This window comes from Lycium barbarum, chromosome 10, assembly GCF_019175385.1.
Source record: "Lycium barbarum isolate Lr01 chromosome 10, ASM1917538v2, whole genome shotgun sequence".
NCBI lineage: Eukaryota > Viridiplantae > Streptophyta > Magnoliopsida > Solanales > Solanaceae > Lycium > Lycium barbarum.
Genome location: NC_083346.1, coordinates 120,551,721 through 120,576,340, shown reverse-complemented (window position 1 = coordinate 120,576,340; position 24,620 = coordinate 120,551,721). Strand labels below are relative to the sequence as shown.

Below are 24,620 nucleotides of genomic sequence, written 5' to 3'. Positions count from 1 at the left end.
CCCCTACTCCACATCACTCCCGTAATATTTGTCTCTATAAATGGTTTTGAAATAATATTTGCTTACTTAACAAACATAACTTATATTTCTACCTACCAAACACACCATAAAATCTTGGAATACTTCTATTGATGATTTACTAATAACCACTCACAATTGTGAAATAAAATATGGTCCTCAACCAGCTCACATATACATATTTTACCCTCAAGAATGATCTGACAACCTTGTAGCCCCAAAACCAAAAAAACAGAAAAAGACAACCTACCAAAACACCTAAATTGACATATCTGCCACTATGAAGATCTGATCCAAAGCTTCTTCATTTAGGAAAGCATAGTAAAACCAAAGAGAAACACCCAAATTCACGTTTTTGATTCTAAACAAAAAATTTGGGGCAAAAAACCAAAGAGAAATAATGTCAATGGCTGCTTTTATTAAGCTTGAAGATTCTCCTATGTTCCAAAAACAAGTTAGATTTCTTCTAATTCCCTTTTTATTTACTCTCTGTGTCTCATTTATGTGATACAGTTTGGATTTGGAGAGTTAATCAAGAAAATCTTTGACCGCGACTTATTTCGTATGTCCTTTAAATGTTTTACATTGTTAATTATTAGAGACTTAAAAGATTGTATGTCTGAATTGGAGTTTGACTCTTGAAATTCGAACTGTATCGATAAATTGAGACAAAGGTAGTATTTTTTGAGAAATTGCTTTGTGGGGTTTTGTATTTGATGAATATTGCATAAAGTTTGTGTTTTTTAATGTAAAAATTGTTGGTTTGTAGGTGAGGTCTCTTGAACAGACAACAGATGACCTAAGAGATAGATGTCAAAAGCTATACAAAGGTTGTAAGAAGTACATGTAAGTATCTAAATTTTATCATTTCATTTGGTGTAATTAGCTTTAAAAGCTGCCATCTTTAGTCCAGTTAACTACATTTCAATCCAAACTATTGAAGTTGGCTATATGAATCATGTATATTCTGTTGTGCTTTATTTAGGTACATAATTTTATCATTTTCTTTGGTGTAATAGCTTATCTTTACTGTAATAACCATTAATGACTTTAAAAGTTGGCATCTTTAGTCCAGTTAACTACATTTCAATCCAAACTATTGAAGTTGGCTACATGAGTCATGTATATTCTGCTGTGCTCTAGTTAGGTACATAATTTTATCATTTTCTTTGGCGTAATAGCTTATCTTTACTGTAAATAACCTTTAATGACTTTAAAAGTTGGCAATTTTAGTCCAATGAGCTACATTTCAATCCAAACTATAGAAGTTGGCTATATGAATCATGGCTATATATTCATTCTGCTCTATAGGTCCATTCTGTTCTAATGTCTATGCTGTTGCCAATTTTGTAGTTCCGCGAAAATCCTTTGGTTCTAAGTACATGTAATTACCTAATTTTATCATTTCCTTTGGTGCAAGTAGTTTCTCTTTACTGTAATAACTTTAAAAGCTGGATTTTTTAGTCCAGTTGACTACATTTCAATCCAAATTATTGAAGTTGGCGATATGAATCATGTATATTCTGTTATGCTCTATTTAGGTCCATTTTGTTCTAATACTAAATATTTTGTCTATTTAGGTACATAATGTTATCATTTTCTTTGGTGTAATAGCTTATCTTTACTGTAAATAACCTTTAATGATTTTAAAAGCTGGAATCTTTAGTCCAGTTAGCTACATTCCAATCCAAACTTATGTAGTTGGCTATATGAATCATCTATATTCATTCCCCTTTCTTTATGAAGAAAGCAAAATACATATGTATCTATGTCGTTGCGAATTTTGTTTATCTGCAAAAGTTCTCATCTATTGTTCTGTCTGAAAGTTTTTTTTTTTTTTTTTTACATCAGTATGTATTGGTTTACGTAGAGGCTATTCTTGATATTTTGTTATTTCTGTTGGTGCAATTAGCCTCTCTTTACTGTAATAACTGTAAAAGCTGGTATTTTTAGTCCAGTTAACTGCATTTCAATTCAAACTATTGAAGTTGGCTATACGAATCATTTTATTTGATTTTAATGAATTATAATAGGAGGTTTGTGCACTGTGCTAAAGTTGGCTATATGAACCATTATGTTTGATTAACTGAACTTTAATAAGAGGTTTGTGCACTGTGCTAAAGTTAGCTATATGAATCATCTATATTCATTCTGCTGCATAGGTCCATTTTATTCTAATAGTACTAAATAATTTGTATTTCAAGGCAAATTCAGAGGTTCTCGAAATGTTATAGGTTTCTGAACATTAATATATGTTTCTTAATGACACCTCATTCCCCTTTCTCTGTGAAAAAAATAGAAATGCCTATGTACCTATGCTGTTGCCAATTTGTGATCGGCAAAAATCCTCATTTTATTATTATGTCGAAAGTTCTGATTTTTTTCATCGGTATCTATTGGTTTAGGTAGACTGGTAGAGGCTATTCTTGATACTTCATTATTTCAGGGAAGTACTCGGAGACTCACACAATGGAGACATCATGTTTGCCGAATCATTAGAGGCATTTGGTGGTGGTCTAGACGACCCTCTCAGTGTGTCCCTAGGAGGTTAGTTAATTTACTCATTCAAACAATTACAAAGTTCTCATTTTTGCTGATTTTCTTTGCAAATGTCAACTAGTGCACCATGCACAGTTTATTTTCTTGGAGAATGCTTTTTTCTCTTCAATGTTAATACTGGATTTTGGAATTCTCATATAAATGATCACATTAAATTTGGTTGGGACTTCAAGTCAAAGTGTAATTATATCCCTGCTAAGGCTTTTTGAATCCTATGGCCCCAAACAGCTGTTTTTTGTGTGTGTGTGGGGGGGGGGGGGGGGGTGTATCATTCCTTAATAGATCACGATTCCAAATCTTGAATTCGTATATATCGTACATATGTACATACATATAACTTGTCAAAGTAAGAGCAACCACACTTAAGAAATAACTCGATAGTTCAATTCTAAACTTCTTAGTGTTATGGGGCTCCCTTTCAAGGTCTCAAGTTCGAAACCCACTGGGTGCAAACAATTTCTGAGGGCCATCGGACTGGGTAAAACCTGAATTAACCGTGGTGCACTTGCGGGAAACTCCTTGCCGAGGGCCTGTGCACCCCCGGGATTAGTCGGGGCTCTAAGAGACCCGGACACCCGGTGCTTAATCAAAAAAATAACAGCAAAGTACATCAAGAGTTAACTTTTTTTTTTGTACATCAAGGGATAACAAAAAAATAAAATAAAAAATTACGTGGTCTAACCCGAAACCACTATTTAGTGATGTTTCATTCTAATAAATTCCCTGTTGCTTGTTTGTCTTCCTAAGTTCTAACTCCAATGGTTAGTATATCATAATTTCATGAAGCCTTGATTAAAAAAGATCATAATTCCATGAAGTGCTTGTAGTTCTATTTGCAAAATATGCATGCTGATATGTGAAATTTCAAGCTGTAGTTCTGGTTGTCACTTGATATGGGCAGTTTGTCTGTTATTACTCCGTTTATATTTCCAAAGTATGATTGCCTAATGTAGTTTGCTAACATTTTCTGCATGCTCACATTGTGAAGCTTATAATTACTTGAATCAAACGGTAAGTTTATATGTCACTCTTAAATGCATTCGTATTTCAGGTCCAATCATATCAAAGTTCATCTCGGCATTGCGTGAACTTGCTACATACAAGGAGCTTATCCGTTCCCAAGTAAGTGGATGGATTGTAATTTTCACTAAAGTTTACACTAGAGCATTTTGTTAGAAACTTTGTACTCTTCTATAAAAACCTATTGCTTTGTGTGTGGCGCCCTGTTCTGTTTTACTTGAATACGACCATAATAGTTAAATACAATTTTGGTGCGGTAAACCTGTGTCAACAACTCATGGAGTGGGATCATGGAGGTAGATAAGTAGTCAATGGGATGAGTTCCATACGGGAAAACAATTCAAGGTGGGTGATAGTATAAAGATAGGATTCTGATAAGATACATGGCTGAGACTGTCACGACCCAAATCACAGTCGTGATGACACCCACACTAACCCCCCTGGTGGGCGTACCATTCCCTTATTTCAATTTCTTAATCAAATACGAATCAACATTAATAACAAGAACAATCATTAATAAGTCTAAGTCATAACATAAATACTGAAAATGCGGAAAATACTAAGTGATAATACATCCCCCAAGAACTGAAGTCACAGTACAAGAACGACTATTCAAAATGATGTCTAGTTTGAATACATGAAAACACTCTCTAAAGAAATGAGTGATAGACAATAACTATGTGGCACGGACTCTTCAAAAATATCGTCGGGTGCGCGTCAGATACTCCAAAAGTCGTGCATTTTTGGAGAATCCAACATGGGTGTGGCCACGAAAGTGAAGAGTCCGCGCAATCTCGGCAGGTAACCCCAGGCAGGCAGGTAGCTCACCCTCGGAATCTCGGCAGGAACAGCCTCAAGGATAGAAGCGGGGTCTCGAAGAGAATCTTGGCTCAAACTCTGACTCAAAAAAAGTGCAGCAAGAGTAGTATCGGTACACACACGTACCGGTAAGCATCATAGGCAGACTAAGATTAGTTCACGCAAGAATCAACAAGTCAACAGATAGCCAAACAATAACTGACAAAAGTTACAAATATCACAAAGTCAAGTCAAACCTAAGGTTAAGCTCCTACACCACAAGTATGCCAAGTTCTCAATAACTCCTCAAGTAACCACAACACGAACATAGCCAACAATCTAGTCAATCGATGTATGATATGATAATGAGACATGCAATGCAAATAAGATGGATGCCGTGCAATGCAATGGCCAATAACTCAAACTTGTACACATATGCTACGAACGGAATCTCGACTTCTCAATAGTCATGACCCATGGGGGACCCACGAAGTCCATGTACCGTCACTGTACCGCCTGACTTTACCGCCAAACTGTGACCTTACCGCTATACGTCCGCATATACCTCGGTTCGATAGCAATATCAATATATTTCCATCTTTCTCTTTCTTCTTTTCAACATTTCGATAACCTTTTTCCATCAATCATTTTCATCATGTATGAATGCATGTATGCAAGAATGAGAAATCCACACAATCAATGTCAATGAATGTGCTATGGAGATCACAAAGTACCATAAACCAATCAAGTTTTGCATAAATCATCAGTCGTCATGGAAACGTATCAAATATCAAGTCTCAACTACTACATAGGAGTATATCACATCCCACGACTCCAAATCACGAAATCAGATACACCACAAGTCAATCAATGCATAAATAACGGCGACAAGTCGACATAATCATAAATCATACCAACCTAATTGAATATCCATCCCAACACCATGTCTGAAGACCTATCATGCTTTCCCCGTCAATACTACGCAATCATATACGATTCGCTAATCAAAGTCTAATTAGAGTAAGCCATAACCTACCTCGATGCCGAGCACGAGCACGAGCCTCGAACCGTCAAACTTGGGCCTTCCCCTTCCGGAGTGCTTCCAAACGCTCGAAGTCTAACAATTTAACGTTCTACATTAGACTAAGAATCCAACGATATAAATATCACTATAATTTAGAAAAACCCAAAGGTGACTACGACTTTAGTAGGGTAAAATGGAAAATTATAGGTTGGAAAAGGTCAATTCGAAGTCTAATAAGTTCAATTACTTATTAACAATACCAATTAGTTCCCCATTTGTCCTAATTTCATCAATAGAGGAAAACCCCAATTTAGGTGGGAACCTGAATTTCCATAACTTGATTCTTGAAATAAAGGAGGATTCAGGCCTAGAAGCTAATTTCCTAATGATTAGATAGTAGAAATCAGTAAATAACTCAATAATACCCAAATAGATTAAAAGAGGTTTAAAATCAACAACCTAGGGTTCATAAACCCATCCTTCTCAATGGTTCATCTAACTACTATGGATACCAATCTTAAGCATGATTAAATAATAAGAGAAACTATAGGAACTTACCCCAAGATGATTTCACCCAACACTCTTCAGAATTCGCCCACAATACTCCTTAGGGTTAAGATTTTAGTGATTGAGTGAATGATTCGAAGTTGGGAATAAAAGGAAGGTTTTGTTCAGCGATTTCCGCATCCGCGGACACCTTGTCCGCTAATGCGGACTCGCTTAGGCGAAGAGGGCTCCGCCTCTGCGGAACCACTTAAACACGTCATCTCTCGTGTTTGCGGGCCAAGTCTCGCATGGACGGACCCGCAGAAGCGAACCCACTCCCGCCGAGGCGGGACATCAGAAAACCAAAAATTCTGATTTTCACCAAGTTCAACCTAAAATCCCGACATCCATCCGAGACCTTTCGGATACAAACCAAACATGCAGACACAAGTAAAAACACACTACGAAACCAACCGTGGCCTCGAAATTCCCAACGGAGGTCACCTTCACTCGGTCAGCCCCCCAAAACCCAAAGACAAGTTACCAACCAAGAACCCAAAACGCTCCTGAGTGCCTCGGGAACCGAACCAACTACCCCACCAAGTCATAAACGACCCTCCAGACCTCACGGAATCGATAGAATTCCAAAAAAGGTCCGTTTACCCAAAAGTCAACTATTAGTCAAATGCTTTCACTTAAAGGTTCTAATTTTCTCAAATCTCTTTGAAACTCATCCAATAACCTTGGGAACGGGGTCGACGGGGTAAAAGGGTAAAAACGTGTATAATGACCGAACGGGTCGTTACAGAGACGTACAGTCGTATACCCATGAGGAATTACCAGGTTTATACAACCTTGCCTCATATTCTGAAGCAACCAGAGCTCATTGCATATCTACTAATGATTGGAATATTAGAGTTAGGTATTATTTGGACGGGAGAATGACTGGCTATTATCATAGAGAAACGTGAAGAAAAGAAAAGACTCTCTAATCAACTGTTATAAACGGGGATTCTTCAGAGCGGTGGCCCACTATTACACATTGTTAAATCTTGGGAATTGCTCAACTCAGTTGTCTTGGTAAATTCCCCAGAAAATCGTAGCAGTCCTTAAAGTTGTTTGTTTTGGATGGATCACAAGTTTGTATCCCTCAGAATAATCTGGAAAGTGGCATGTCATTTTGTGTAACACTTGTCACAATTGTGAAAGAGAGTTGGAATATCCTAATAGTCTCTTTTTGTATGCATACCATTGAGTGGTGGAACACATTCCTAAGTTCATTTGGTGTTCTGATAATGCCTAAGACACTAAAAAAGAAGAAGGAATGCTCGCTCATAAACACATCAGAAGATATGGAGTCCAGCATGAATTTGGTAGGCAATGTGGAGAGATAAATCATAGGTGCTCTGAATGAAGATCCGAGGCTCTACACTTGGCTGAAGTCCGAGTGAAATTATGAGATTTGAAGCTCTACACTGGCTGAAGATTTGCGTACTCTATTAACCTTGGTGTTATTTAAAACCTGTGGATGCTACAGGTGTTCTGATGGATTGCATTGGCTTCCTACAAAGGAAATAAGGGGAAGTGATCCAATTTCTTGTTTGTATACATTTAGCACTTTCTTGGTTCTAATTTGCAAGTAATATGGCATCACTTATCAAAAAAAAAAAAAAAAAAAGATGGAAAACGTCAGCAGAATTGTTAGAATTGAAAAAACGATTTTCCTCATTTGACTTAGAAAACAAACTTCTGTAAATTGCTTTCTTCAGCTCCATGCACATAGCAACATCGAGCTGAGTGGAACCACAATCATTCTCATCAAAAACCAATCTTTCTGTTTTTGTAACTATACCAACCTTATACGCTATTGAGTTTTTCTATAATTACTATTATAACTTGTTAAACTAACCAAATTGATACTTGTGAGATGTCCATTATTTTGTTTCATTTAAATGCCGTGGTATTGGAGAAGCATAAGTAGAAAATTTGGGACTTGCAATATTAGAACAAGCCATTAGGACCTTTCTCTGGGATTGCAAAATGAAGTCGTTTCAAGACTTTCTGTAATTGGATGTGTTAAGCTTGTCTGATTATGTCACTTCATTTTATGTCAAGGATTTGTTAATGTTTATTCTGATATACTTGTTTGAAAAAGTAAGACAAGCTATAACATTTGCAGGTAGAACATGTGCTGGTGGATCGCGTAAGCCAGTTTTTGTCTGTTGATTTGCGGGATGTAAAGGTGACCAGATTTGACATTACTTCAATATTGTTGTGGAAATCTAGATTAATCTGTCTATATGTTTGCTTTACAGAATTAGGGAGCTAAATGTTGCTCTATAGGGATGTTAGCTTTGGCTTACTATTTGATATATTATAGTACCCAATTCAACTAGAAAATTGCTTCTATTTCACAGGATAAGTACGTATCTAATGAATTATTTCTGTTGTACGTGACATTCATTCCCATGTGTGGCTCTGAAGTCATACAGTTGGTATTGAGTGAGAGAAATTAAGAGAAGGGAAGAGAGGTATTGATTACTTGATAATCTAAACAATACAAGATACGCCTATTTATGCGCAACATTCACTCAAAACAAGAACATCTCGGTTTAGATTCGACGGTAGATAGAAACTTGGAAGGCGAGGAAATTTGATGTAAACCTCTTTCCATTTTTATTCCTGCCCAAGGTTACCCTCTAATTCTGTTTCCAATTTTTTTAGTAGTTAATCCTTTCTTCATTTAGTCCAAATGTGATGGTTTCTTTTCCCTTTATTGGGGTGGGGAAGGGGGTAGCATTGCAGAGATTTGAAGTTCAAAATCAACTCTGCTTTTGGGATGGCTATTTTAATTAGGAATTATTCTATGTTGTTGCCAAATCCTGCATACAACTATTTTAGCATCCATGAACTATTAGTAATTTAGCCATCGGTTTGGTTATTCACTTTTACTCTACAGGCTGTTAAATCAATTTTACAATTACTTTTTTAGGTTATCTTGATCTAATGTTATAAAAAAAAAATATACATCAATCGAGCAGGGGCAGATGCAGTGTGTAGCATCTGTTAAATTTCTGGGCCAGCCTAATTTTTGATGTCATTCTGTCAAATGGATGCCTCTGAGTGGGTTTTGACATAAAAATTTTTGGACTTAAATGTTAATGTAGCTGATGACTGGTCTCTAATTTTGCAGGAATCCCGTCGCCGGTTTGATAAAGCCTCATCCACTTATGACCAGGTAATGGGAAGTCACAATAGAAACTGGTGGAAAGCCTCATTTTTTTTATTCTGAGAAGATTTCATGTGCAAAGCTCTATGCTCAATAGGAAGATAACACTTCCAGTTCTTTTTGGTATTAATTTCACTCTTGAATTGCTAACCTGCCAGGCACGTGAAAGGTTTTCTTCTCTGAAGAAGAATACCCGGGATGAAGTTGTTACTGAACTAGAAGAAGTAAGCCCTTTCTCTGAAAAAGGTTATCTTTGTGGATTATTCATCCTCATGTGTGTATCTACCTCTCTCTCTCTCTTTCTGCCTAACTTGATAATGGGTAACCCAACACAGATTAATATATGCCGAAAGAATAAACTTGGTTGGCGGTACTTCTTTTTTCATAGGACACCTCTGAGGAATCAGTTGCATGCTATTTTACCTTGAGGAATAAAAATAGATATGAAAAGGTGTTTCTTTGGGAGGAAATTGTAATAGGATTCATCCTCATGAATTTCGATCATGGATGAATACCTTTGTCCAACCACATCTTCCATAGTACTACCATTATTTGTTTTTAATAGAAATTGTCTGGGACTCTGGGTATAACAAGGGAACAGGATGAGAAACTCGGGACTCTGGGTATAACAAAGGAACAGGATGAGAAACTGATTCTGTCATGCTTTTGGGTGAAAAGCATTATCCTTACTGCTATAGATAATTTTATAGGCACGATATTGAATTAGGTAAGGGATAAACAACTCAACCTCATGCTCTAATTAAAAAAGGAAAAAAAAAAAAAAACCAACCTCATGCTTTGGGTGAACACATTGTATCCCTTGCTTTGTTCTCTGTCTGTGTCTCTTTTTTTTGGTTGTTGTAAAATGACCTTCACAAAGGAAAAAAAATGTATACATGTTCAGGTAAAGCTTTCTGAGGCCACTTATTGGTAGAGCCTTATGCAAAAAAGCATTTCTCAGAGCTTTACATATATGCTTTGCTCCCAAGTCCAGGAAACTAATTGTGCTAAATATATGTTGAAGCATTTAACTTGTATCCTGTTGCTGTCTTGATGCTAACGATACCCTATTCAGATTTTCATGAAATATATCCAACTTCCTGTTTTCCCTCTGTTTTTATATTAGCACTTATCTGTCAAGAAAAACATTCCAACTAGTTAGGAGTCAAAACTGGGAATTGGAATTTACCATGCTTAATTAAATAATCTAAGGATCGTTAGCTTTTTCTGTGACAGGACCTACATAACTCAAAGTCCACTTTTGAGAGAAGCCGTTTCAATCTAGTATGTATAATGGATACAAGAATCGTTTCTACACTTTTTAGCAAAACTGTTTGCCTCAAGGTTCTAATTTATAGCCTTGTTGCCTCAAGGATTGCAGGTAAATGCTATCACAAATGTTGAAGCCAAAAAGAAGTACGAGTTCTTAGAATCCTTTAGCGCTATTATGGATGCACATCTGAGATACTTCAAGCTGGTATGGTCTTTTTGATCTTCCCGTTGATGCCGTTATGTTTACATCATTAAACTAACAAATTTCAATATTTGTTGAATGTAGGGTTATGACTTATTGAGCCAGATGGAGCCGTTCATCCATCAGGTACCCCATTATATGAGTTATTTTTTTCCTTATATTGTGATCGAGGAGCTTCTGACTGGAAAGAGGTAGTATCATCATGCTGTCATTTAGTCATTTTGGGTTTGACAGACTACTCCTTATTTACTCTCTCCGTCCCAATTTATGTGGCACCATTTGATTTGGCATGTAGTTTAAGAAAGAAAGGAAGACTTTTGAAATTTGTGGTCCAAAATAAGCCTTAGATACTTGTGTGGTTGTAAATCATCTCATAAAGTTGAATTGTTTCTAAATATAGAAAGTTGACATTCTTTTTGGGACAGACTAAAAAGGAAAGTGTGCCACTAAATGGGGACAGAGTGAGTAGTTGCCATGTTTACTTTTTTCATAATTGTTTTGATTTGCTGCACTTGAACCGAGTGTCTTCCAGAAACAGCTTCTCTACCTCACAAGGTAGGGATAAGGTCTGCGTACACTCTACCCTCTCCAGAACCCGCTTGTGGGATTCCACTGGGTATGTTGTTGGGTTTGACAGACTACTGGTCCTCTTCTGCTGCGACTTGATTCTTGTTCCTTAGTTCTTTCTTGAGAATCTTTCATTGTTTTTCTGGTTCCTGATTAGAGTGTGCGTAAAAATACATTTAAGGAGATTGGTCTTTGCATAAAATAGCTCACTCATAGCTTTTAAATGCATCTCGGTTTTGTGCTTGCATACTATTAAGATACTACCTCATTCAGAAGTTGTCATTGAGAAGATCAGGGAGATGGCTCTATTTATTTTTAGTTCTAAGTTTTTTGTTAGGAGGGATATGTCTATTTTATTTTAGGAAACACATCACCTTCACATGCGAGAAAGAGAGATGAGGTAGGGAGAGGGAGGTTGTTCATATTCTGATTACTGACGATGTCAATCTTGACCCCTTCTTGGGTGATCCACCCCTACCCGCCAAAGTTGATAAAGTCAAGCATATGTAATGTCACGCCCCGAACCATGGCTTGGGCGAAACACGGCACTCGATGCCTTACTACATGTGACCGAGCGAACCACATGTCTTGCTGAATCATCATGAGGCATAACATGAGCGGAATATAACGTGAATGCATGATGAACCTTTATAAAACGCAGTAAGTCATAATACTTAATAAAAATACTTGTTTAAACATGAGTGCGGAAATAACATGAATGAGCCAAAATGGCTATACGACTCCGAATGTCTGACATAACATAACTGACTTGTCTAGTCTATGAAACCTCTATCATGAGTCTGACTGGAAAACATACTTACTGGGACAAGGCCCCCAGCATACCTTAGATGCATAACTAATCATAAAACAAAAGTTGACTAAACCCCGAATGAGATGGGGCTCACCAATAAGCTGATACGAATGTTGTCCTACTGAGCAGATGTGTCGTCCTGTATATCAGTACCTGCATCGTGAAATGCAGGCCCCCAGGCAATAAAAGGGGACGTCAGCACATTGAATTTACTGGTACGTAAAGCAACTGAATGAAATAACATGATAAGAACTGAAACTGAAAACCTAGACATGAACATGAATACATATATTTATATATAACATGGTAAAAATATCATAAGTAGGGAGAGCAATAACTTATAACCGATCCATGGTCTCTTGCTTGCGTCCGGCCAGCAAAACACTCGGTCCTTGCCAGGGAACATGAGATTTAATAAAATATGAAAGGATTCAGTCATTATGAGAGATCGTCCTGGACATGGGTGGAGCGATCCTCATCCTACGGTGGCTACGTAGTTTTAGGCTATCTGAAGCCCTCCTCGGTAATTAAAGCAACTCCCAAAAACATGAACATGTAAAATAAGTGGCACTTGCTGCCCATGGTTTTCATGAATATAACTTGCTTGTACATGGATATCATGAATTATAGCTTGCTTGCATGAACTTGTAAAACATGTATAATATTTTCTTGAAAATAGCATAATATATCATAAACTAACATGTATGAACCCATGGAATGAGATATATGGGTTTTTCATAGATTACAGACAGATTCTTAATAATCATAAAGAAATATTAAGAACTAAATGATGGAATTATAACAATTCATACATAATATAATCATGGACATGGACCTAGGGTTATCATGAACAACAACAACAACAACCCAGTGAAATCCCACATCGTGAACATGGTTTAGAAACCCTAGTTTTCGTAAAGAATCATAATTTATGGATTATGAGGCGTGGGGAAGAACAATGATGTTCCCACACGTAGATAGTAACTCTACATACCTTAATTGCTCCAAAACTTGAAAAAAAGTCTGAATCTTTGAAGAAGAATTCCAAAAGCTTTGAATTTGGAAACCTTGAGAGGATATTCACTGATTTTCGTAGCTACTGTTCGTGGCTCAAAGGGTACTGCTCCGGACCTCCAAATCCAATCTCCACCATTCATATTTTAGACTTATGCGTTATGAACACTCAGTTAAAATTTGGGCTTGATCCAACGGTTAGATTATCGGAAAACACCAAATTAATATGGCTGGTCGGAATGAAACTCTACAGAAAAATACTAGAGTTTTCTCCTACTTTTTACAACTCTTGATTTTTATAGGGTAACGGGATGGATGGATTTATTCTAGTCTTTATAAATGATAAATCTTGTAGAATACAAATCTTCTTGATTAAAATATTTACCTTGGAGGAAACCTTAGGAAACTAGATTGCCAAACCAAATTCTTGAAGGTTTCTTGATTTTTCTTGATTGCAAGAATGAGTTTCTTGCAAGATTGAAGTGTCTAGGTTCTTTAGGGATGGAGGTAGAGAGAAAAAGAATAGTCTATTAGGGTTTAGAATAGTTGTAGGGACGTTTTTACTTCATACAATAATAAAATAAGGAGTCCCAATTCGAGTAGGAAAAGGCTAAAAACGTAACCCCAAATCTGAAAATTCTGCTCCAACCAGTGATAGTAAAACAGGCATAACTCTTAGCACAGGGATCCGTTTGAGCTCCATAAGATACCGTTGGAAAGCTATTCCAAAGGGCTACAACTTTCATGTTTTAAGTTTTTCTCAAATTATCAACTAATCAAGGAGTTACGGGTGCCCGAAGTAGGCTGGTCAACCACTTTCGTAATACGTACAAACTTTCAAATTTTTCTCTAAAACTCTAACGTTACGAGTCTAACATGAGTTCTAAGATACGAGGTGTTACATGTAACCATTGGGCTGGTTGAGGATCTGGTGTTTATTTGCTTTGTTTTTCTCAGTTCTTTGGCCTTTTTCTTCCGAAAATCGCTTCAATCACTGCAAAGTTTCTCGAAGGAGAGTGCATTGTTTTGATTAAAAAAAAATAAAAAAAAAAGGGTGAGAGTCCATTGTCTCTGGTTTAGAAGATACTTCACTAGTACCTCAGTGAAGGACATAAAAGTAAGTGTATATTGGTGGAAACTTATTTTTGGCGAATTTTGAATGAGTTACAACAGGTTACTGCCAATTGTGGCCTAAATCGCGGTCGACCAGCATTGGATGGGTTTATCATTACTATTATTCTACTCAACCTTCTCCAACCCACACAAATGTTACCCAGCTCTGTCATTTTTCCACCTCTATTAATAATTTTCAGATCAATATGTCTTGCACTACTTTTTTGCTGCATTTATAAATATAAAGTGGGTGACATTTTCCTCTTGCTTGATTATTGACATTGATTAGAAATTTGAGTGTGTTTGATATCTTTCTTCTTGCATATTTTTTGTGCTAATGTTAACTCAATAAATCAGGTTTTGACATATGCCCAGCAGTCGAAGGAACAGGCCAGCATAGAACAAGATAAACTTGCCAAAAGAATCCAAGAGTTCAGGACACAAGCTGAGCTTGATCATTTGCGGGGATCCAGTAACCTTGGTACTTCAACTAGTTCTATAGCATCAAATGGTGTTGGTATGAATTCAGACAAAAAGATAGACGCAATTATGCAGTCCAGTGCAGAAGGAGGGGTAAGTAATGTGACAATGACATTTCTGTCTGCTATTTGTCTATGTATGCATTGAGAGCTCTACAATAAATATAGCACTTGATTTGAATATAGGAATGCCTGACATATCTCCTGATTTCGTAGATAATTTTTTTTCCCAGATGCTAGATGTTAAAATATGGATGCTTTTTGATACATTCTTGCAGGTCCAAACAATTAAGCAGGGATATCTTTTGAAAAGATCTTCTAGTTTGAGGGCTGATTGGAAGAGACGGTTCTTTGTACTTGACAGTCTTGGCAATTTATATTATTACAGGCTCAAGGGTGGACAGGTAGTATTCTTAACTATTTTCGTCTTCCTACATAAGTCATTGTCATGCCTTGATAGTGCTTCATACTTCTTTTTTCCATTTTTCCGTGGACACTTTGTGTGATCAATCCCTGCTTGTTTAATGTTAATTTTCTGATTGTTTATTGACATGAAAGTCAAGGTTGAATAATTGATCTTAAGTGTAATGATTAGTATAATAAAGTATTTTTGTAAAGTACAATCGTTAGGTGGTATTGGAATGAGGCGGAGAAAAATCTAAAGGCCAGGCGTATGAAATTGCTGATTCTTTGACTTTCTCTGACATCTTCATGAGTTGGTTTACTCCTATATGAACTTCTGATTGTTGCTAAGAATATTTTATGTTTCAAAAGCTGATGTTTGTGGAGAATTGGCAAGTTAACATAAATTTACTTTGATCAGAGAGAACAACTGAAGTATGTCTATATTTGCTGATATAGATGGGTATCGTTGGCTACTATATGACCATCTATAATAGGTTAACGTTGTGCTCGTTTTTCTCCCGTTGAAAGGCAACCCTTTCCTCCCTCCAATCGTCAGCCAGCAGCCCCGCCCCCGCCCCCACAACCACACACATACACAGAAAAAAAGAATCCCGAGAATGTAATAAAAAGAAAGACAGGTGATCAGTTTAATCTTTTAAAGAAATTAACCAACAAAAATTTAACTTTGATGTAATAGCATCATAGCAAGACAAAGTTGTCTTTTGAGAAAATGATAATGCAAGAATCTGGTACCTGATTGTTTGGTTCAAAAGTACCCTCTACTTTTTCTTTTTCTTTTTTGAAACTGGTAAATTTGTATTCCACAGCATTAAGGATATGCTAGAGACCTTCAAAAGTGTTGGTCTATAAACAGAAAGAGAAGGGATTTTATTAAGTCTACAAAATGATCTATATCCTCTAATCCTATTTCTTTATACCAAAAGTAGAAAGATACTATACAATTCCATTTTACTTTCTAAATGGAATTGGATTTATCTTTAAAACACCTCCCATTCCTTTCTTTCCAGATGGTCCACCAGATACAATATGGGGTTATCCTCCACCACTTATTTTGACTCTTGCTGCCTCCTCTTCTCATCCAACAACTTAGTAGATCTGCTGTGTGCTCTGGCATAGTCCATGTTGTCTCTGCAGGCAGTTTTATTAAAAGCGAAACGTGCTAAAAAACTCTAAGGTCAGCTGGGGCTTTAAGCGCAAATAAAGCGTGGGCTTTAATGAAAAAAGGCGCACTGGTGAAAAAATACAAATATATGTATATGTTTAGTCCAAGACTAATGATAATAAGCATGAACATCAAATATATGGACAAAGAAATTGTAAAAACATTACGATAAAGTGAAATATCAATTATCTAGTGTCACCTCTTCAAGAGAGGCTCATTGTCAAGGAAAAGTATGTCTTAGAGCCTTGTTGATAACACTGAAGCGCAAACGAAGCGAGGCGATGCGCTCAACGTGTTTTGAGCCTCGCTTCAGGGCTTAAGCGCGCCTTTGACAACACTGCTGTCAGGCTGAAAAATAGGGACCATAGTTCTGCTGTGAATTTGCAGTGAAGAAAGAGGTGGTTGTTGGTTTCATCAGTTTCATTGCATAGAAAACATCTGGAGACTATGATGTTTCCTTTTTTCTTGAACACTTCATGAGTCAAACAAGCCCTCTTTGCCACCAACCAAGTGAAACATTTCACCTTGGTCGGGGCTGGACACTTCCAATTTTTTATCCAAAATCTTTGGTGCTCCCCATTTTGCCCTATGTCCTCCTTTCTGTAAGCTCTGTTTACTGAGAAGTGTCCATCACTATTGTGTCTCCATCTCAAAGTATCTGCATCAGTGTTGGTACCTTGGAAGTTACCAATCCTGCTCAACAGATCAGCCACCCTATCTATCTCCCAATCATTCAAAAATCTTCTGAAAGTTAAGTCCCATCCCTGTACACTCCATATTTCATTTATAGTCACCTCTGGGTTATTGCATAAAATGAACGAGTCTGGATAAGTATCCATAAGTGGGACTTGCTCATTCCAAGTATCCTTCCAGAACCTTGTTTTTTTCCCATCACCTACTTCCATCTTCAAGTTTCTTTCCAGCTTTGGCCAAAGTGCTCTTATAGTCTTCCAAACTCCAACTCCATAAGTACTATTTCATACATTTGTACACCAGTGATTGAGTTCACCAAACTTGCATTTGATAACCTCCTTCCACAATGCATTTTCCTCATTGCATCTCCATAGCCATTTCATCAATAAGCTGTTATTTTGAGACCTCAAGTTTCTTATACCCAGCCCACCCCTTTCTTTCCCCTGCATTGCAACCTGCCATTTCACCAATTTGTAACCTTTGCCCTCTTTATTTCCTTGCCACAAAAATTCCCTTCTGAGTCTGTCTAATTTTTTCTGGATGTTTGCTGGTAAGGGAAAGAGAGACATAACATAGGTAGGCAAAGAATCCAGAACAGAATTGATTAGGGTAACCCTTCCTCCCAAATATAAGTATTGAGCCTTCCACCTGGCCAGTTTCTTTTCTGTTTTCTCCACTATCCCATCCCAAATTCCTTCTGCTTTGTGGTTGCTGCCTAGAGGCATGCCAAGATAAGTTGTAGACATGTTCTCCACTCAAAACTGTAAAGTACTTTAAAGCTTTAAACTTGAGCTTTTTGAAAAGGAAATTTCACGCAAAGTACTTTATGGTATTTCCTTAGTACTTTGGAAAGCACTTCTATTCAATGTAAAATGTATGCTTTTCTCAAATCTGACGGATGTTGATTTACAATGTGCTAGAGTATTTCAGGAATGAAGCTTTTCCAGGGCACTCTTTTGCTTACCCCTTCAAATTTTATCTTATTGGCAGGGTTCCCCATCATCTCACCCTCCTGGTGTTGATAACAATAGTAGTGTATTTGGCAGATTCCGGACAAGGTATAGGTCGTCATCCGTTGGAGAGGAGAGTTTAGGTTGTCGTACTGTTGATCTTCATACTTCTACAATAAAACTGGATGCGGAGGACACAGACCTGAGGCTTTGCTTCAGAATTATTTCGCCGTTAAAGTCTTATACTTTGCAGGTAAATCATAGAATAGTTGATCTTTGTTCTCAATACTTAAATTGATATTTCAATTCTAGAAGGGAAGAACATCTCAAAGAATAAAGAATTAAGAGTTACTCAATATTTTGAGCTGTTTTACTGGGAGCTTCTTTTCTTGTCTACAATAGAAGTTTTAATTTCTTGGTCTACTATTGCTTTGATGCATTAGATCTGTATCTGATTACTGAAAGGAGGAAATTACATGGTTAAGCTAGTATGTAGAAGTGTTTGACTTGATATAATGTAATTGTTTCATTTGGCTACTTCTCTTTTACTCAATATGATTCAGCTTATCATTTGCTAAGCTTATGCGCTGTATACTTTATTTTAAACTTCATCTAGTAAATAAAAGTTCTGTCAACTGTGTGTTTATCTAGTCTTATGCAACATTTTGTTAGGAATCTATGCACTGAGCCATAGTCACGATTGGCTTCTTTATTTGCTTCAGCAGAAAGAACCATGATGAACCCTCAGGGGTTGGCCTGGTGGTAATTGGCTTGAGCCTTGGGGTTTGCTCCCTTTCAAGGTCTCAAGTTCGAAACCCACTGGGTGCAAACAATTTCTGAGGGCCATCAGACTGGGGTAAAACCCTGAATTACCTGTGGTGCACTTGCGGGAAACTCTTTGCCGAGGGCCTGTGCACCCCCGGGATTAGTCGGGGCTCAAAGAGACCCGGACACCCGGTGCTTAATCAAAAAAAAGAAAGAACCATGAACAGTACAAACTCTTTTGCAGTTGGATTAATGTCTTACCAGACTCAACGACACTTTAGCAAGGGCTGATCCACCACGTATAATGATTTCCCTTTGTTTTCCACTGGCAGGCTGAAAGTGAAGCTGAGCGAGTTGACTGGATGAATAAAATCACCGGAGTAATTGCGTCCCTTTTGAATTCTCATCTACAGAAGGTTGAATCTTGAAATCTATTTTTCTCTATTTCACAAAAACAAGATCTTGAAATCTAGTTTTCTGTACAAAATGATTTCTGTACAAAATGATTTTCTGAAGTCATCTTGAGCATCGTCTCGTCTTTGCAGTTTGATCCTAGTAAAAATGACACTGATGGTAGCATTAAAACCTATGCTGCTGCTTTAAATGTTCAAGGGGCGGTTAATGATGAAAATGCACTAGCTACTGTAAGAGCCAATCAGGCCGATTCAGTTTCTAAGATTCTCAGAGAAGTTCCTGGAAATGACAAGTGTGCTGACTGTGGTGCTTCAGAACCTGATTGGGCATCTCTAAATCTTGGCATCTTAATTTGCATAGAATGCTCGGGAATTCATCGGAACCTTGGTGTTCATATCTCAAAGGTACATCTTTACCTATGTTGAAATTTCTTTTGTTCCTTTTGTCTACAAACATCTACCTTTCTCCAAAAAAAAAAAATTTTAAAAAAAAATAGAAAGTTCCAATTTAGTTCATGGTGTTTGTTCAATTTCGTACTGGTCCACCTGCATGTATATTTAAGAATATGATTTTTTGTGTTAATTTCATGACAATCCATTATTCATTCTGGAAGGTTCGTAGCTATTGAATCTTTTGCGGAGATGCAATTCAAAGTATAACTTGTTTTCAGTTGCTGCCCCCAGCAGGCAACGAAATGAAAGTCTATGGGCCTGTTGATTTGATTGATAATTGAGATACTTATCCTTTGCAGGTAAGGTCCATAACATTAGATGTCAGGGTTTGGGAGCCTACCATCTTGGATCTATTCCGCACATTGGGTAATTCTTATTGTAACTCGGTGTGGGAGGAGCTGCTTCTACTTCCAAGTGATGGGTATGTAGTAGTTGATAACATACAAGAAAGGCATTCTTGCATGGGTATAAATTTCAGTGGATCCTCCATTATTTATTGATCTTCGGGTTCATATTTAATGTGAAAGGTCCTCCACCCAGCCAAGAAAAGACGAAACGTTGAGAGATATCAAAGATCATAAAATTCTCACTATACAGTTCCCATAACTATGTCTATACTTCTATTCGTTCTTCAGTTGAACTAGTTATTGCACATTCCATTTTTCCATCATAATTTGACTTTCTATCTGGATCAGAATGCCTATTTATTCAGTACACATTGTCAGATAGATAATGTTCCCATGTTCCATGATGATATAGCATGCATAGCTCTAACTTTTTGTAAACTATGTTTTACTGGTATAACTCATGTTGAATGATCAATTCATTCAGATTAACAAATGATGATGCTATTCACTCTGCTTCCAAGCCAAGCCCCAAAGATGCCTTTCATGCAAAGGAGAAGTACATTTTGGCAAAGGTATACTTTCTTGCATGTTTCAAGGACATTCCTTATCCATATCATGCATTTTATCCCTTGTGCTAAAGCCTGATCATCCATCAAATCAGTCTTATAGTTTTTCCATGGAATTCTACAAAGCAAATCTCATGATCATTTGTCTGCTCTTTTATTATTTGTGGAGGTCTACTGGAGAAACAGTGTGTTTTCCCACTTACTGTGAAAGAACTATTTAAAGAAATTCGGGTTTAAATTGCTATGAGGAAGTTGAGCATTTGGAGCTGGGTGGACACACTCGTATGTGTTGTTTTCTGTTAGTAATGAAAATTGCATCAGAATGAAAGAAATCTGAGATACTTTTGAAGGCAGGTAGTCTGATTCAGAAGATCTTATGAACTCTCTTTTGTTGTTTTAATTTTGGTGTGAAAGAAGAATACTGAATTTATTCTAGAGATTTTAGAATCTTCTTAAGTAGGTATAGGATTGCACTTTATCAGCTTAAAAAAAAAGGGCAAACCTGGTGCACGAAGCATCCCGCATTAGCAGGTTCGGAAAGAGCCGCACCCTGAGGGGTGTGATGTAGACAGCCTACCTAATGCAAGCATTTGCAGCTTCTCTTCTGTATATATGGCTTTTGCTCAGCCTTTGTGCACTGATAATAGAATTTGTTACCAATCTTAAAAAAAAAAAATCTGAATCTTAAAAGTTGCAATGGATCATATAGAATGACTATGATCAAAGAATTACTGCTTCAATTGAGAATACGTGCAAAGCTTATGTGAATAGATGTGATATTAACTTGCTTCATGTTATCCAGTATGTTGAAAAGCAGGTTTTGAATAAAGAAGCTTTTGGACCTTACAACAATCGTGCCACCCTCATTTGGGAAGCAGTTAGGAGTAATAACGTGAAGGACGTCTATCGAATTATTGTAGTGTCAGATGTGAATATTATCAACACTACCTATGATGAGTTCGAGGGCGCTACAATGTACCATGAAATTTTTGAAAATGATGCAAAACTAGGCTTTCAGGATTCCGAAAAGAAACATCAAAACCCAGCAGCCTGCCAGGAAATCAAGCTTTGCCTTCAAGGCTGTTCTTTGTTACATCTAGCATGCAAAGGGGAAACTCCAGTGATGCTTGAACTTCTGCTGCAATTTGGTGCAGATATAAATAGACGTGATTTTCATGGAAGGACTCCTCTACAACATTGCATCAGCAATGGGAGACACAACTTAGCTAAATTTTTGCTTAGAAGGTAATATATTCAATTCAGAATCCATTTAATGCAGCATAATTTGAAGGCAATTCAATAACCTAAGCGCTCAGCGACATATCTTTCTATTAGTTCTTCCAGTATTTAATTTTCTTACGTTATCTCTGCATTTAGATCTATACTTCTTTTTTACAGTTGGCTAAATTATTGATATTCATGACAAAGTGTCTTCCCCATTAAACTGAATTCGAGATTATACTCTTTCTCACATTTAGTTGTATGCTCACCTCCATCTTTTGTTCCTTTGCTCTTAGTTTTAGACGGAGCCATTTTACTTCTGCTGTATCATCTATCCATTAACATAACAATTTAGAGTCGGATCATATGCTAAAAACTTGTGTATTTTGAGAAAAAGATAGCTGTACCCTTTCTCATCTTCAATTTGGTTTTCACTTCACGTTAGCTCTCTCTTCATGGGAATCAGCAGAGTTCAAGCTTCTGATTTTACGTTCTCTACTAACTCTCTTTTCCTACTGAAAGTACTTTTGGCTTATGCCTTGTAAACGAAGCATCAAACTTTTTTTTTTTTTTTTTGGTCGAGTCTCTTATGCTTTGCCTCTCTGTATGTTTCAGAGGTGCTCGTGCATCAATCAAGGATTATGGTGGACTCAGTACACTGGATAGGGCCATGGATATGGGTGCAATCAAAGATGAAGAGTTATTTGTGCTGCTTACCAAGAGTGAGTGAAATGGGAAGGTGTTTTTAATCGGTAGCTCTCAAGCTTCCAACTTCTGCATTTTGTAAAGCATGTTGTTCTATAAGTGCTTACCGTTTTTCTCCTTTAACACATTAAAATTCAATTCGTCTCTCCCCAACTCCTCTCTCCGGTTTTCATTGTTGATGTTTGGTGAATCAGTGCACAGTTTTATAATCCCTTTTGACACTCTTAATGTTGAAATAACCATTGTAGATGTTGGAGTAAATTTGTAAAAGTTTTGATGATCAGGGGTAGTAAATCTGCATACTCTGATCCATTAACAAAGTTATTGGACTTGTTCCCCGGCTTGATTGACTTATTTTCTTGTTGGGTTGTTGTTCGCTTGGTCTTTCTCCTTTCTTTTTCTTATTCTAAGGGGAGGGAGCTACGGTGGGGGTCTAAGTTTTAGAGTATATTGTATAACTATGCCTCAATCTCAAATAAGTTCAGGTCGGTTATATGAATTCTTCAATGATCATATTACTAAGTTAATTTAAATACAACTTATCATGCACATATGAAAAGGGATTCTACTGATATCTAATGAAACTGTCGCTCGAATTGAAATCTTATTAAAAAAGAAAGATCACAAATATATGTAGCTTCTTTTTTGTATATAATTTGAATGATCCAATTCTCAAGGACCATGATTGTGAATTAGTTGTTCATCTTTTTTTGAGGAACAATCGAAATAGAATCAACTTGAATTAGAGACCACTATTCAAAATTTTAGTAAAACCTTGGATTTCTTATGGATCCAATTACGTGAGAATTGAGACGGGTGCCTCCTTTTTCGCCCAATGTTTTGTTCTCTAAGAAACTGCTTTTATGAATGAATCATTGCCTGTTTTCAAAGGTGATTGTCAATTTGAAAGCGGAGAACTAATGTGTTTCACTTACTGAACGGGCAACAACAACAATAACATATCCAGTGAAATCCCACAATGTAGGGTGTGGGGATGGTAAAGTGTACACATATCTTATCCCTACATTGGAAGGTATCGAGACTGTTTAGACCCTCGACTGAAGAGAAAACATGACAAAAAAGGTCAGCTAAGGACAAGCAATTCAAAGCGGTATGAAAATGAAAATAATGAAAACCATAATAAAGCAGTCTGAAAAAAAAAAAAAAAAGCAATAGCTACCACAGATAAATAAGATAATCGAAGCATAAGAAACAACAGATAGTAGCGTAAATCAAAGGACAAGAAACTATCACAAACTGAGATTACTAGTACGAATAGATTGGCGAGACTACCTACTAGTCGTTTACCCTAATCTGAGTCCTTCATAACCTCCTATCTAACGTCATGTCCTCCGTAAGCTGGAACTGCACTATATCCTGTCTAATCACCTCTCCTCAATACTTCTTCGACCTATCTCTAGTCCTCTACCTCTCCTGAAATCGTCCATAACCAACCTCACACCTCCGCACTGGGCATCTGTGTCACTCTTCACATGCCCAAATCATCTCAGTCTCACTTTCCGCATCTTGTCCTCCACTGAGGCCACTACCATTTTGTCCCCGATATCTTCATTTCTAATCCTATCTCTCCTAGTGTGCCCACACATCCATCGCAACATTCTCATTTCCTCAACTTTCATCTTCTGAACATGAGAGTTGACTGACTATAACGACCTGTTTGGTAGTTATAGTATTTTTTACTCATTTACCCTTGTTGACCCTTCCCCGAGTCCCGTTAGTATGACTTATGACTTAGTAAAGTCATTGATTTGATTCCCGAAAGGTTTGAGTGTGATTTGAATCAATGGTGGGGGAACTAGTTAAGTTAAAGAGATAGAGTCGACCACGGTCAACATCAGGTTAAGATGACCCCGTGTCAATGTTTTGAAAGTTCCAACAAATTAGTATGATGATTTTGGACTTGTCCACAAGTTTTTGTGAGGTTCCGAAAAGTTTTAGATGGATTCGGGTTATGTCGCGCTCGTATTCGATGTTTTCGCCGTAGTCTTTTGGAAATTAAGAGAACCATATTGATCAAACGACCTTTATTTTTTGTTTTGATTGAACCATTAGATCCGTATCGGAATTACGAAGCTATAGCAAAAAGAACCGTCTCATTTCGCCTTCAGATAAGGGAGTTATGGTCATTTTAATGCGGGCTATACCGGGAGGCCCGTTGCAGTGAAGCTAGGGTTCGTTGCAGCGAAACTCGTGACCTCTACGACGAAGCCATCGCGATGAAGCCAAGGACTGCTACAACGAAGACGGGGGGCAGAAACCTACTTTTATATTGAAATTTCGAAGTCATTACCCATAAAACCCCAAAC

General features: G+C 37.2%; 1 protein-coding gene across 4 annotated transcripts; it reads left to right on the top strand.

Annotated features, from left to right (window-relative positions):
• The first annotated feature begins 219 nt into the window (after positions 1-219).
• LOC132613550 (ADP-ribosylation factor GTPase-activating protein AGD4-like) lies at positions 220-22,647 on the top strand. Of its 4 annotated transcripts, none has more exons than XM_060327615.1 (19): positions 224-472; positions 788-864; positions 2,465-2,565; positions 3,629-3,699; positions 8,085-8,147; positions 9,099-9,143; positions 9,293-9,358; positions 10,371-10,418; positions 10,516-10,611; positions 10,693-10,734; positions 14,471-14,686; positions 14,871-14,996; positions 17,864-18,076; positions 18,921-19,004; positions 19,134-19,406; positions 19,754-19,875; positions 20,286-20,373; positions 21,170-21,612; positions 22,204-22,647. In XM_060327615.1, the coding sequence occupies exons 1-19, from the start codon at positions 419-421 to the stop codon at positions 22,316-22,318; spliced, it is 2,343 nt and encodes a 780-aa protein (XP_060183598.1). In that variant the 5' UTR covers positions 224-418; the 3' UTR covers positions 22,319-22,647. The 4 variants fall into 4 exon arrangements, with proteins under 4 accessions (XP_060183601.1, XP_060183598.1, XP_060183599.1 ...); XM_060327616.1 differs by lacking the exon at positions 224-472 and adding an exon at positions 539-692; XM_060327617.1 differs by lacking the exon at positions 224-472 and adding an exon at positions 539-692 and having other exon boundaries at positions 2,424-2,565.
• Positions 22,648-24,620: the final 1,973 nt, after the last annotated feature.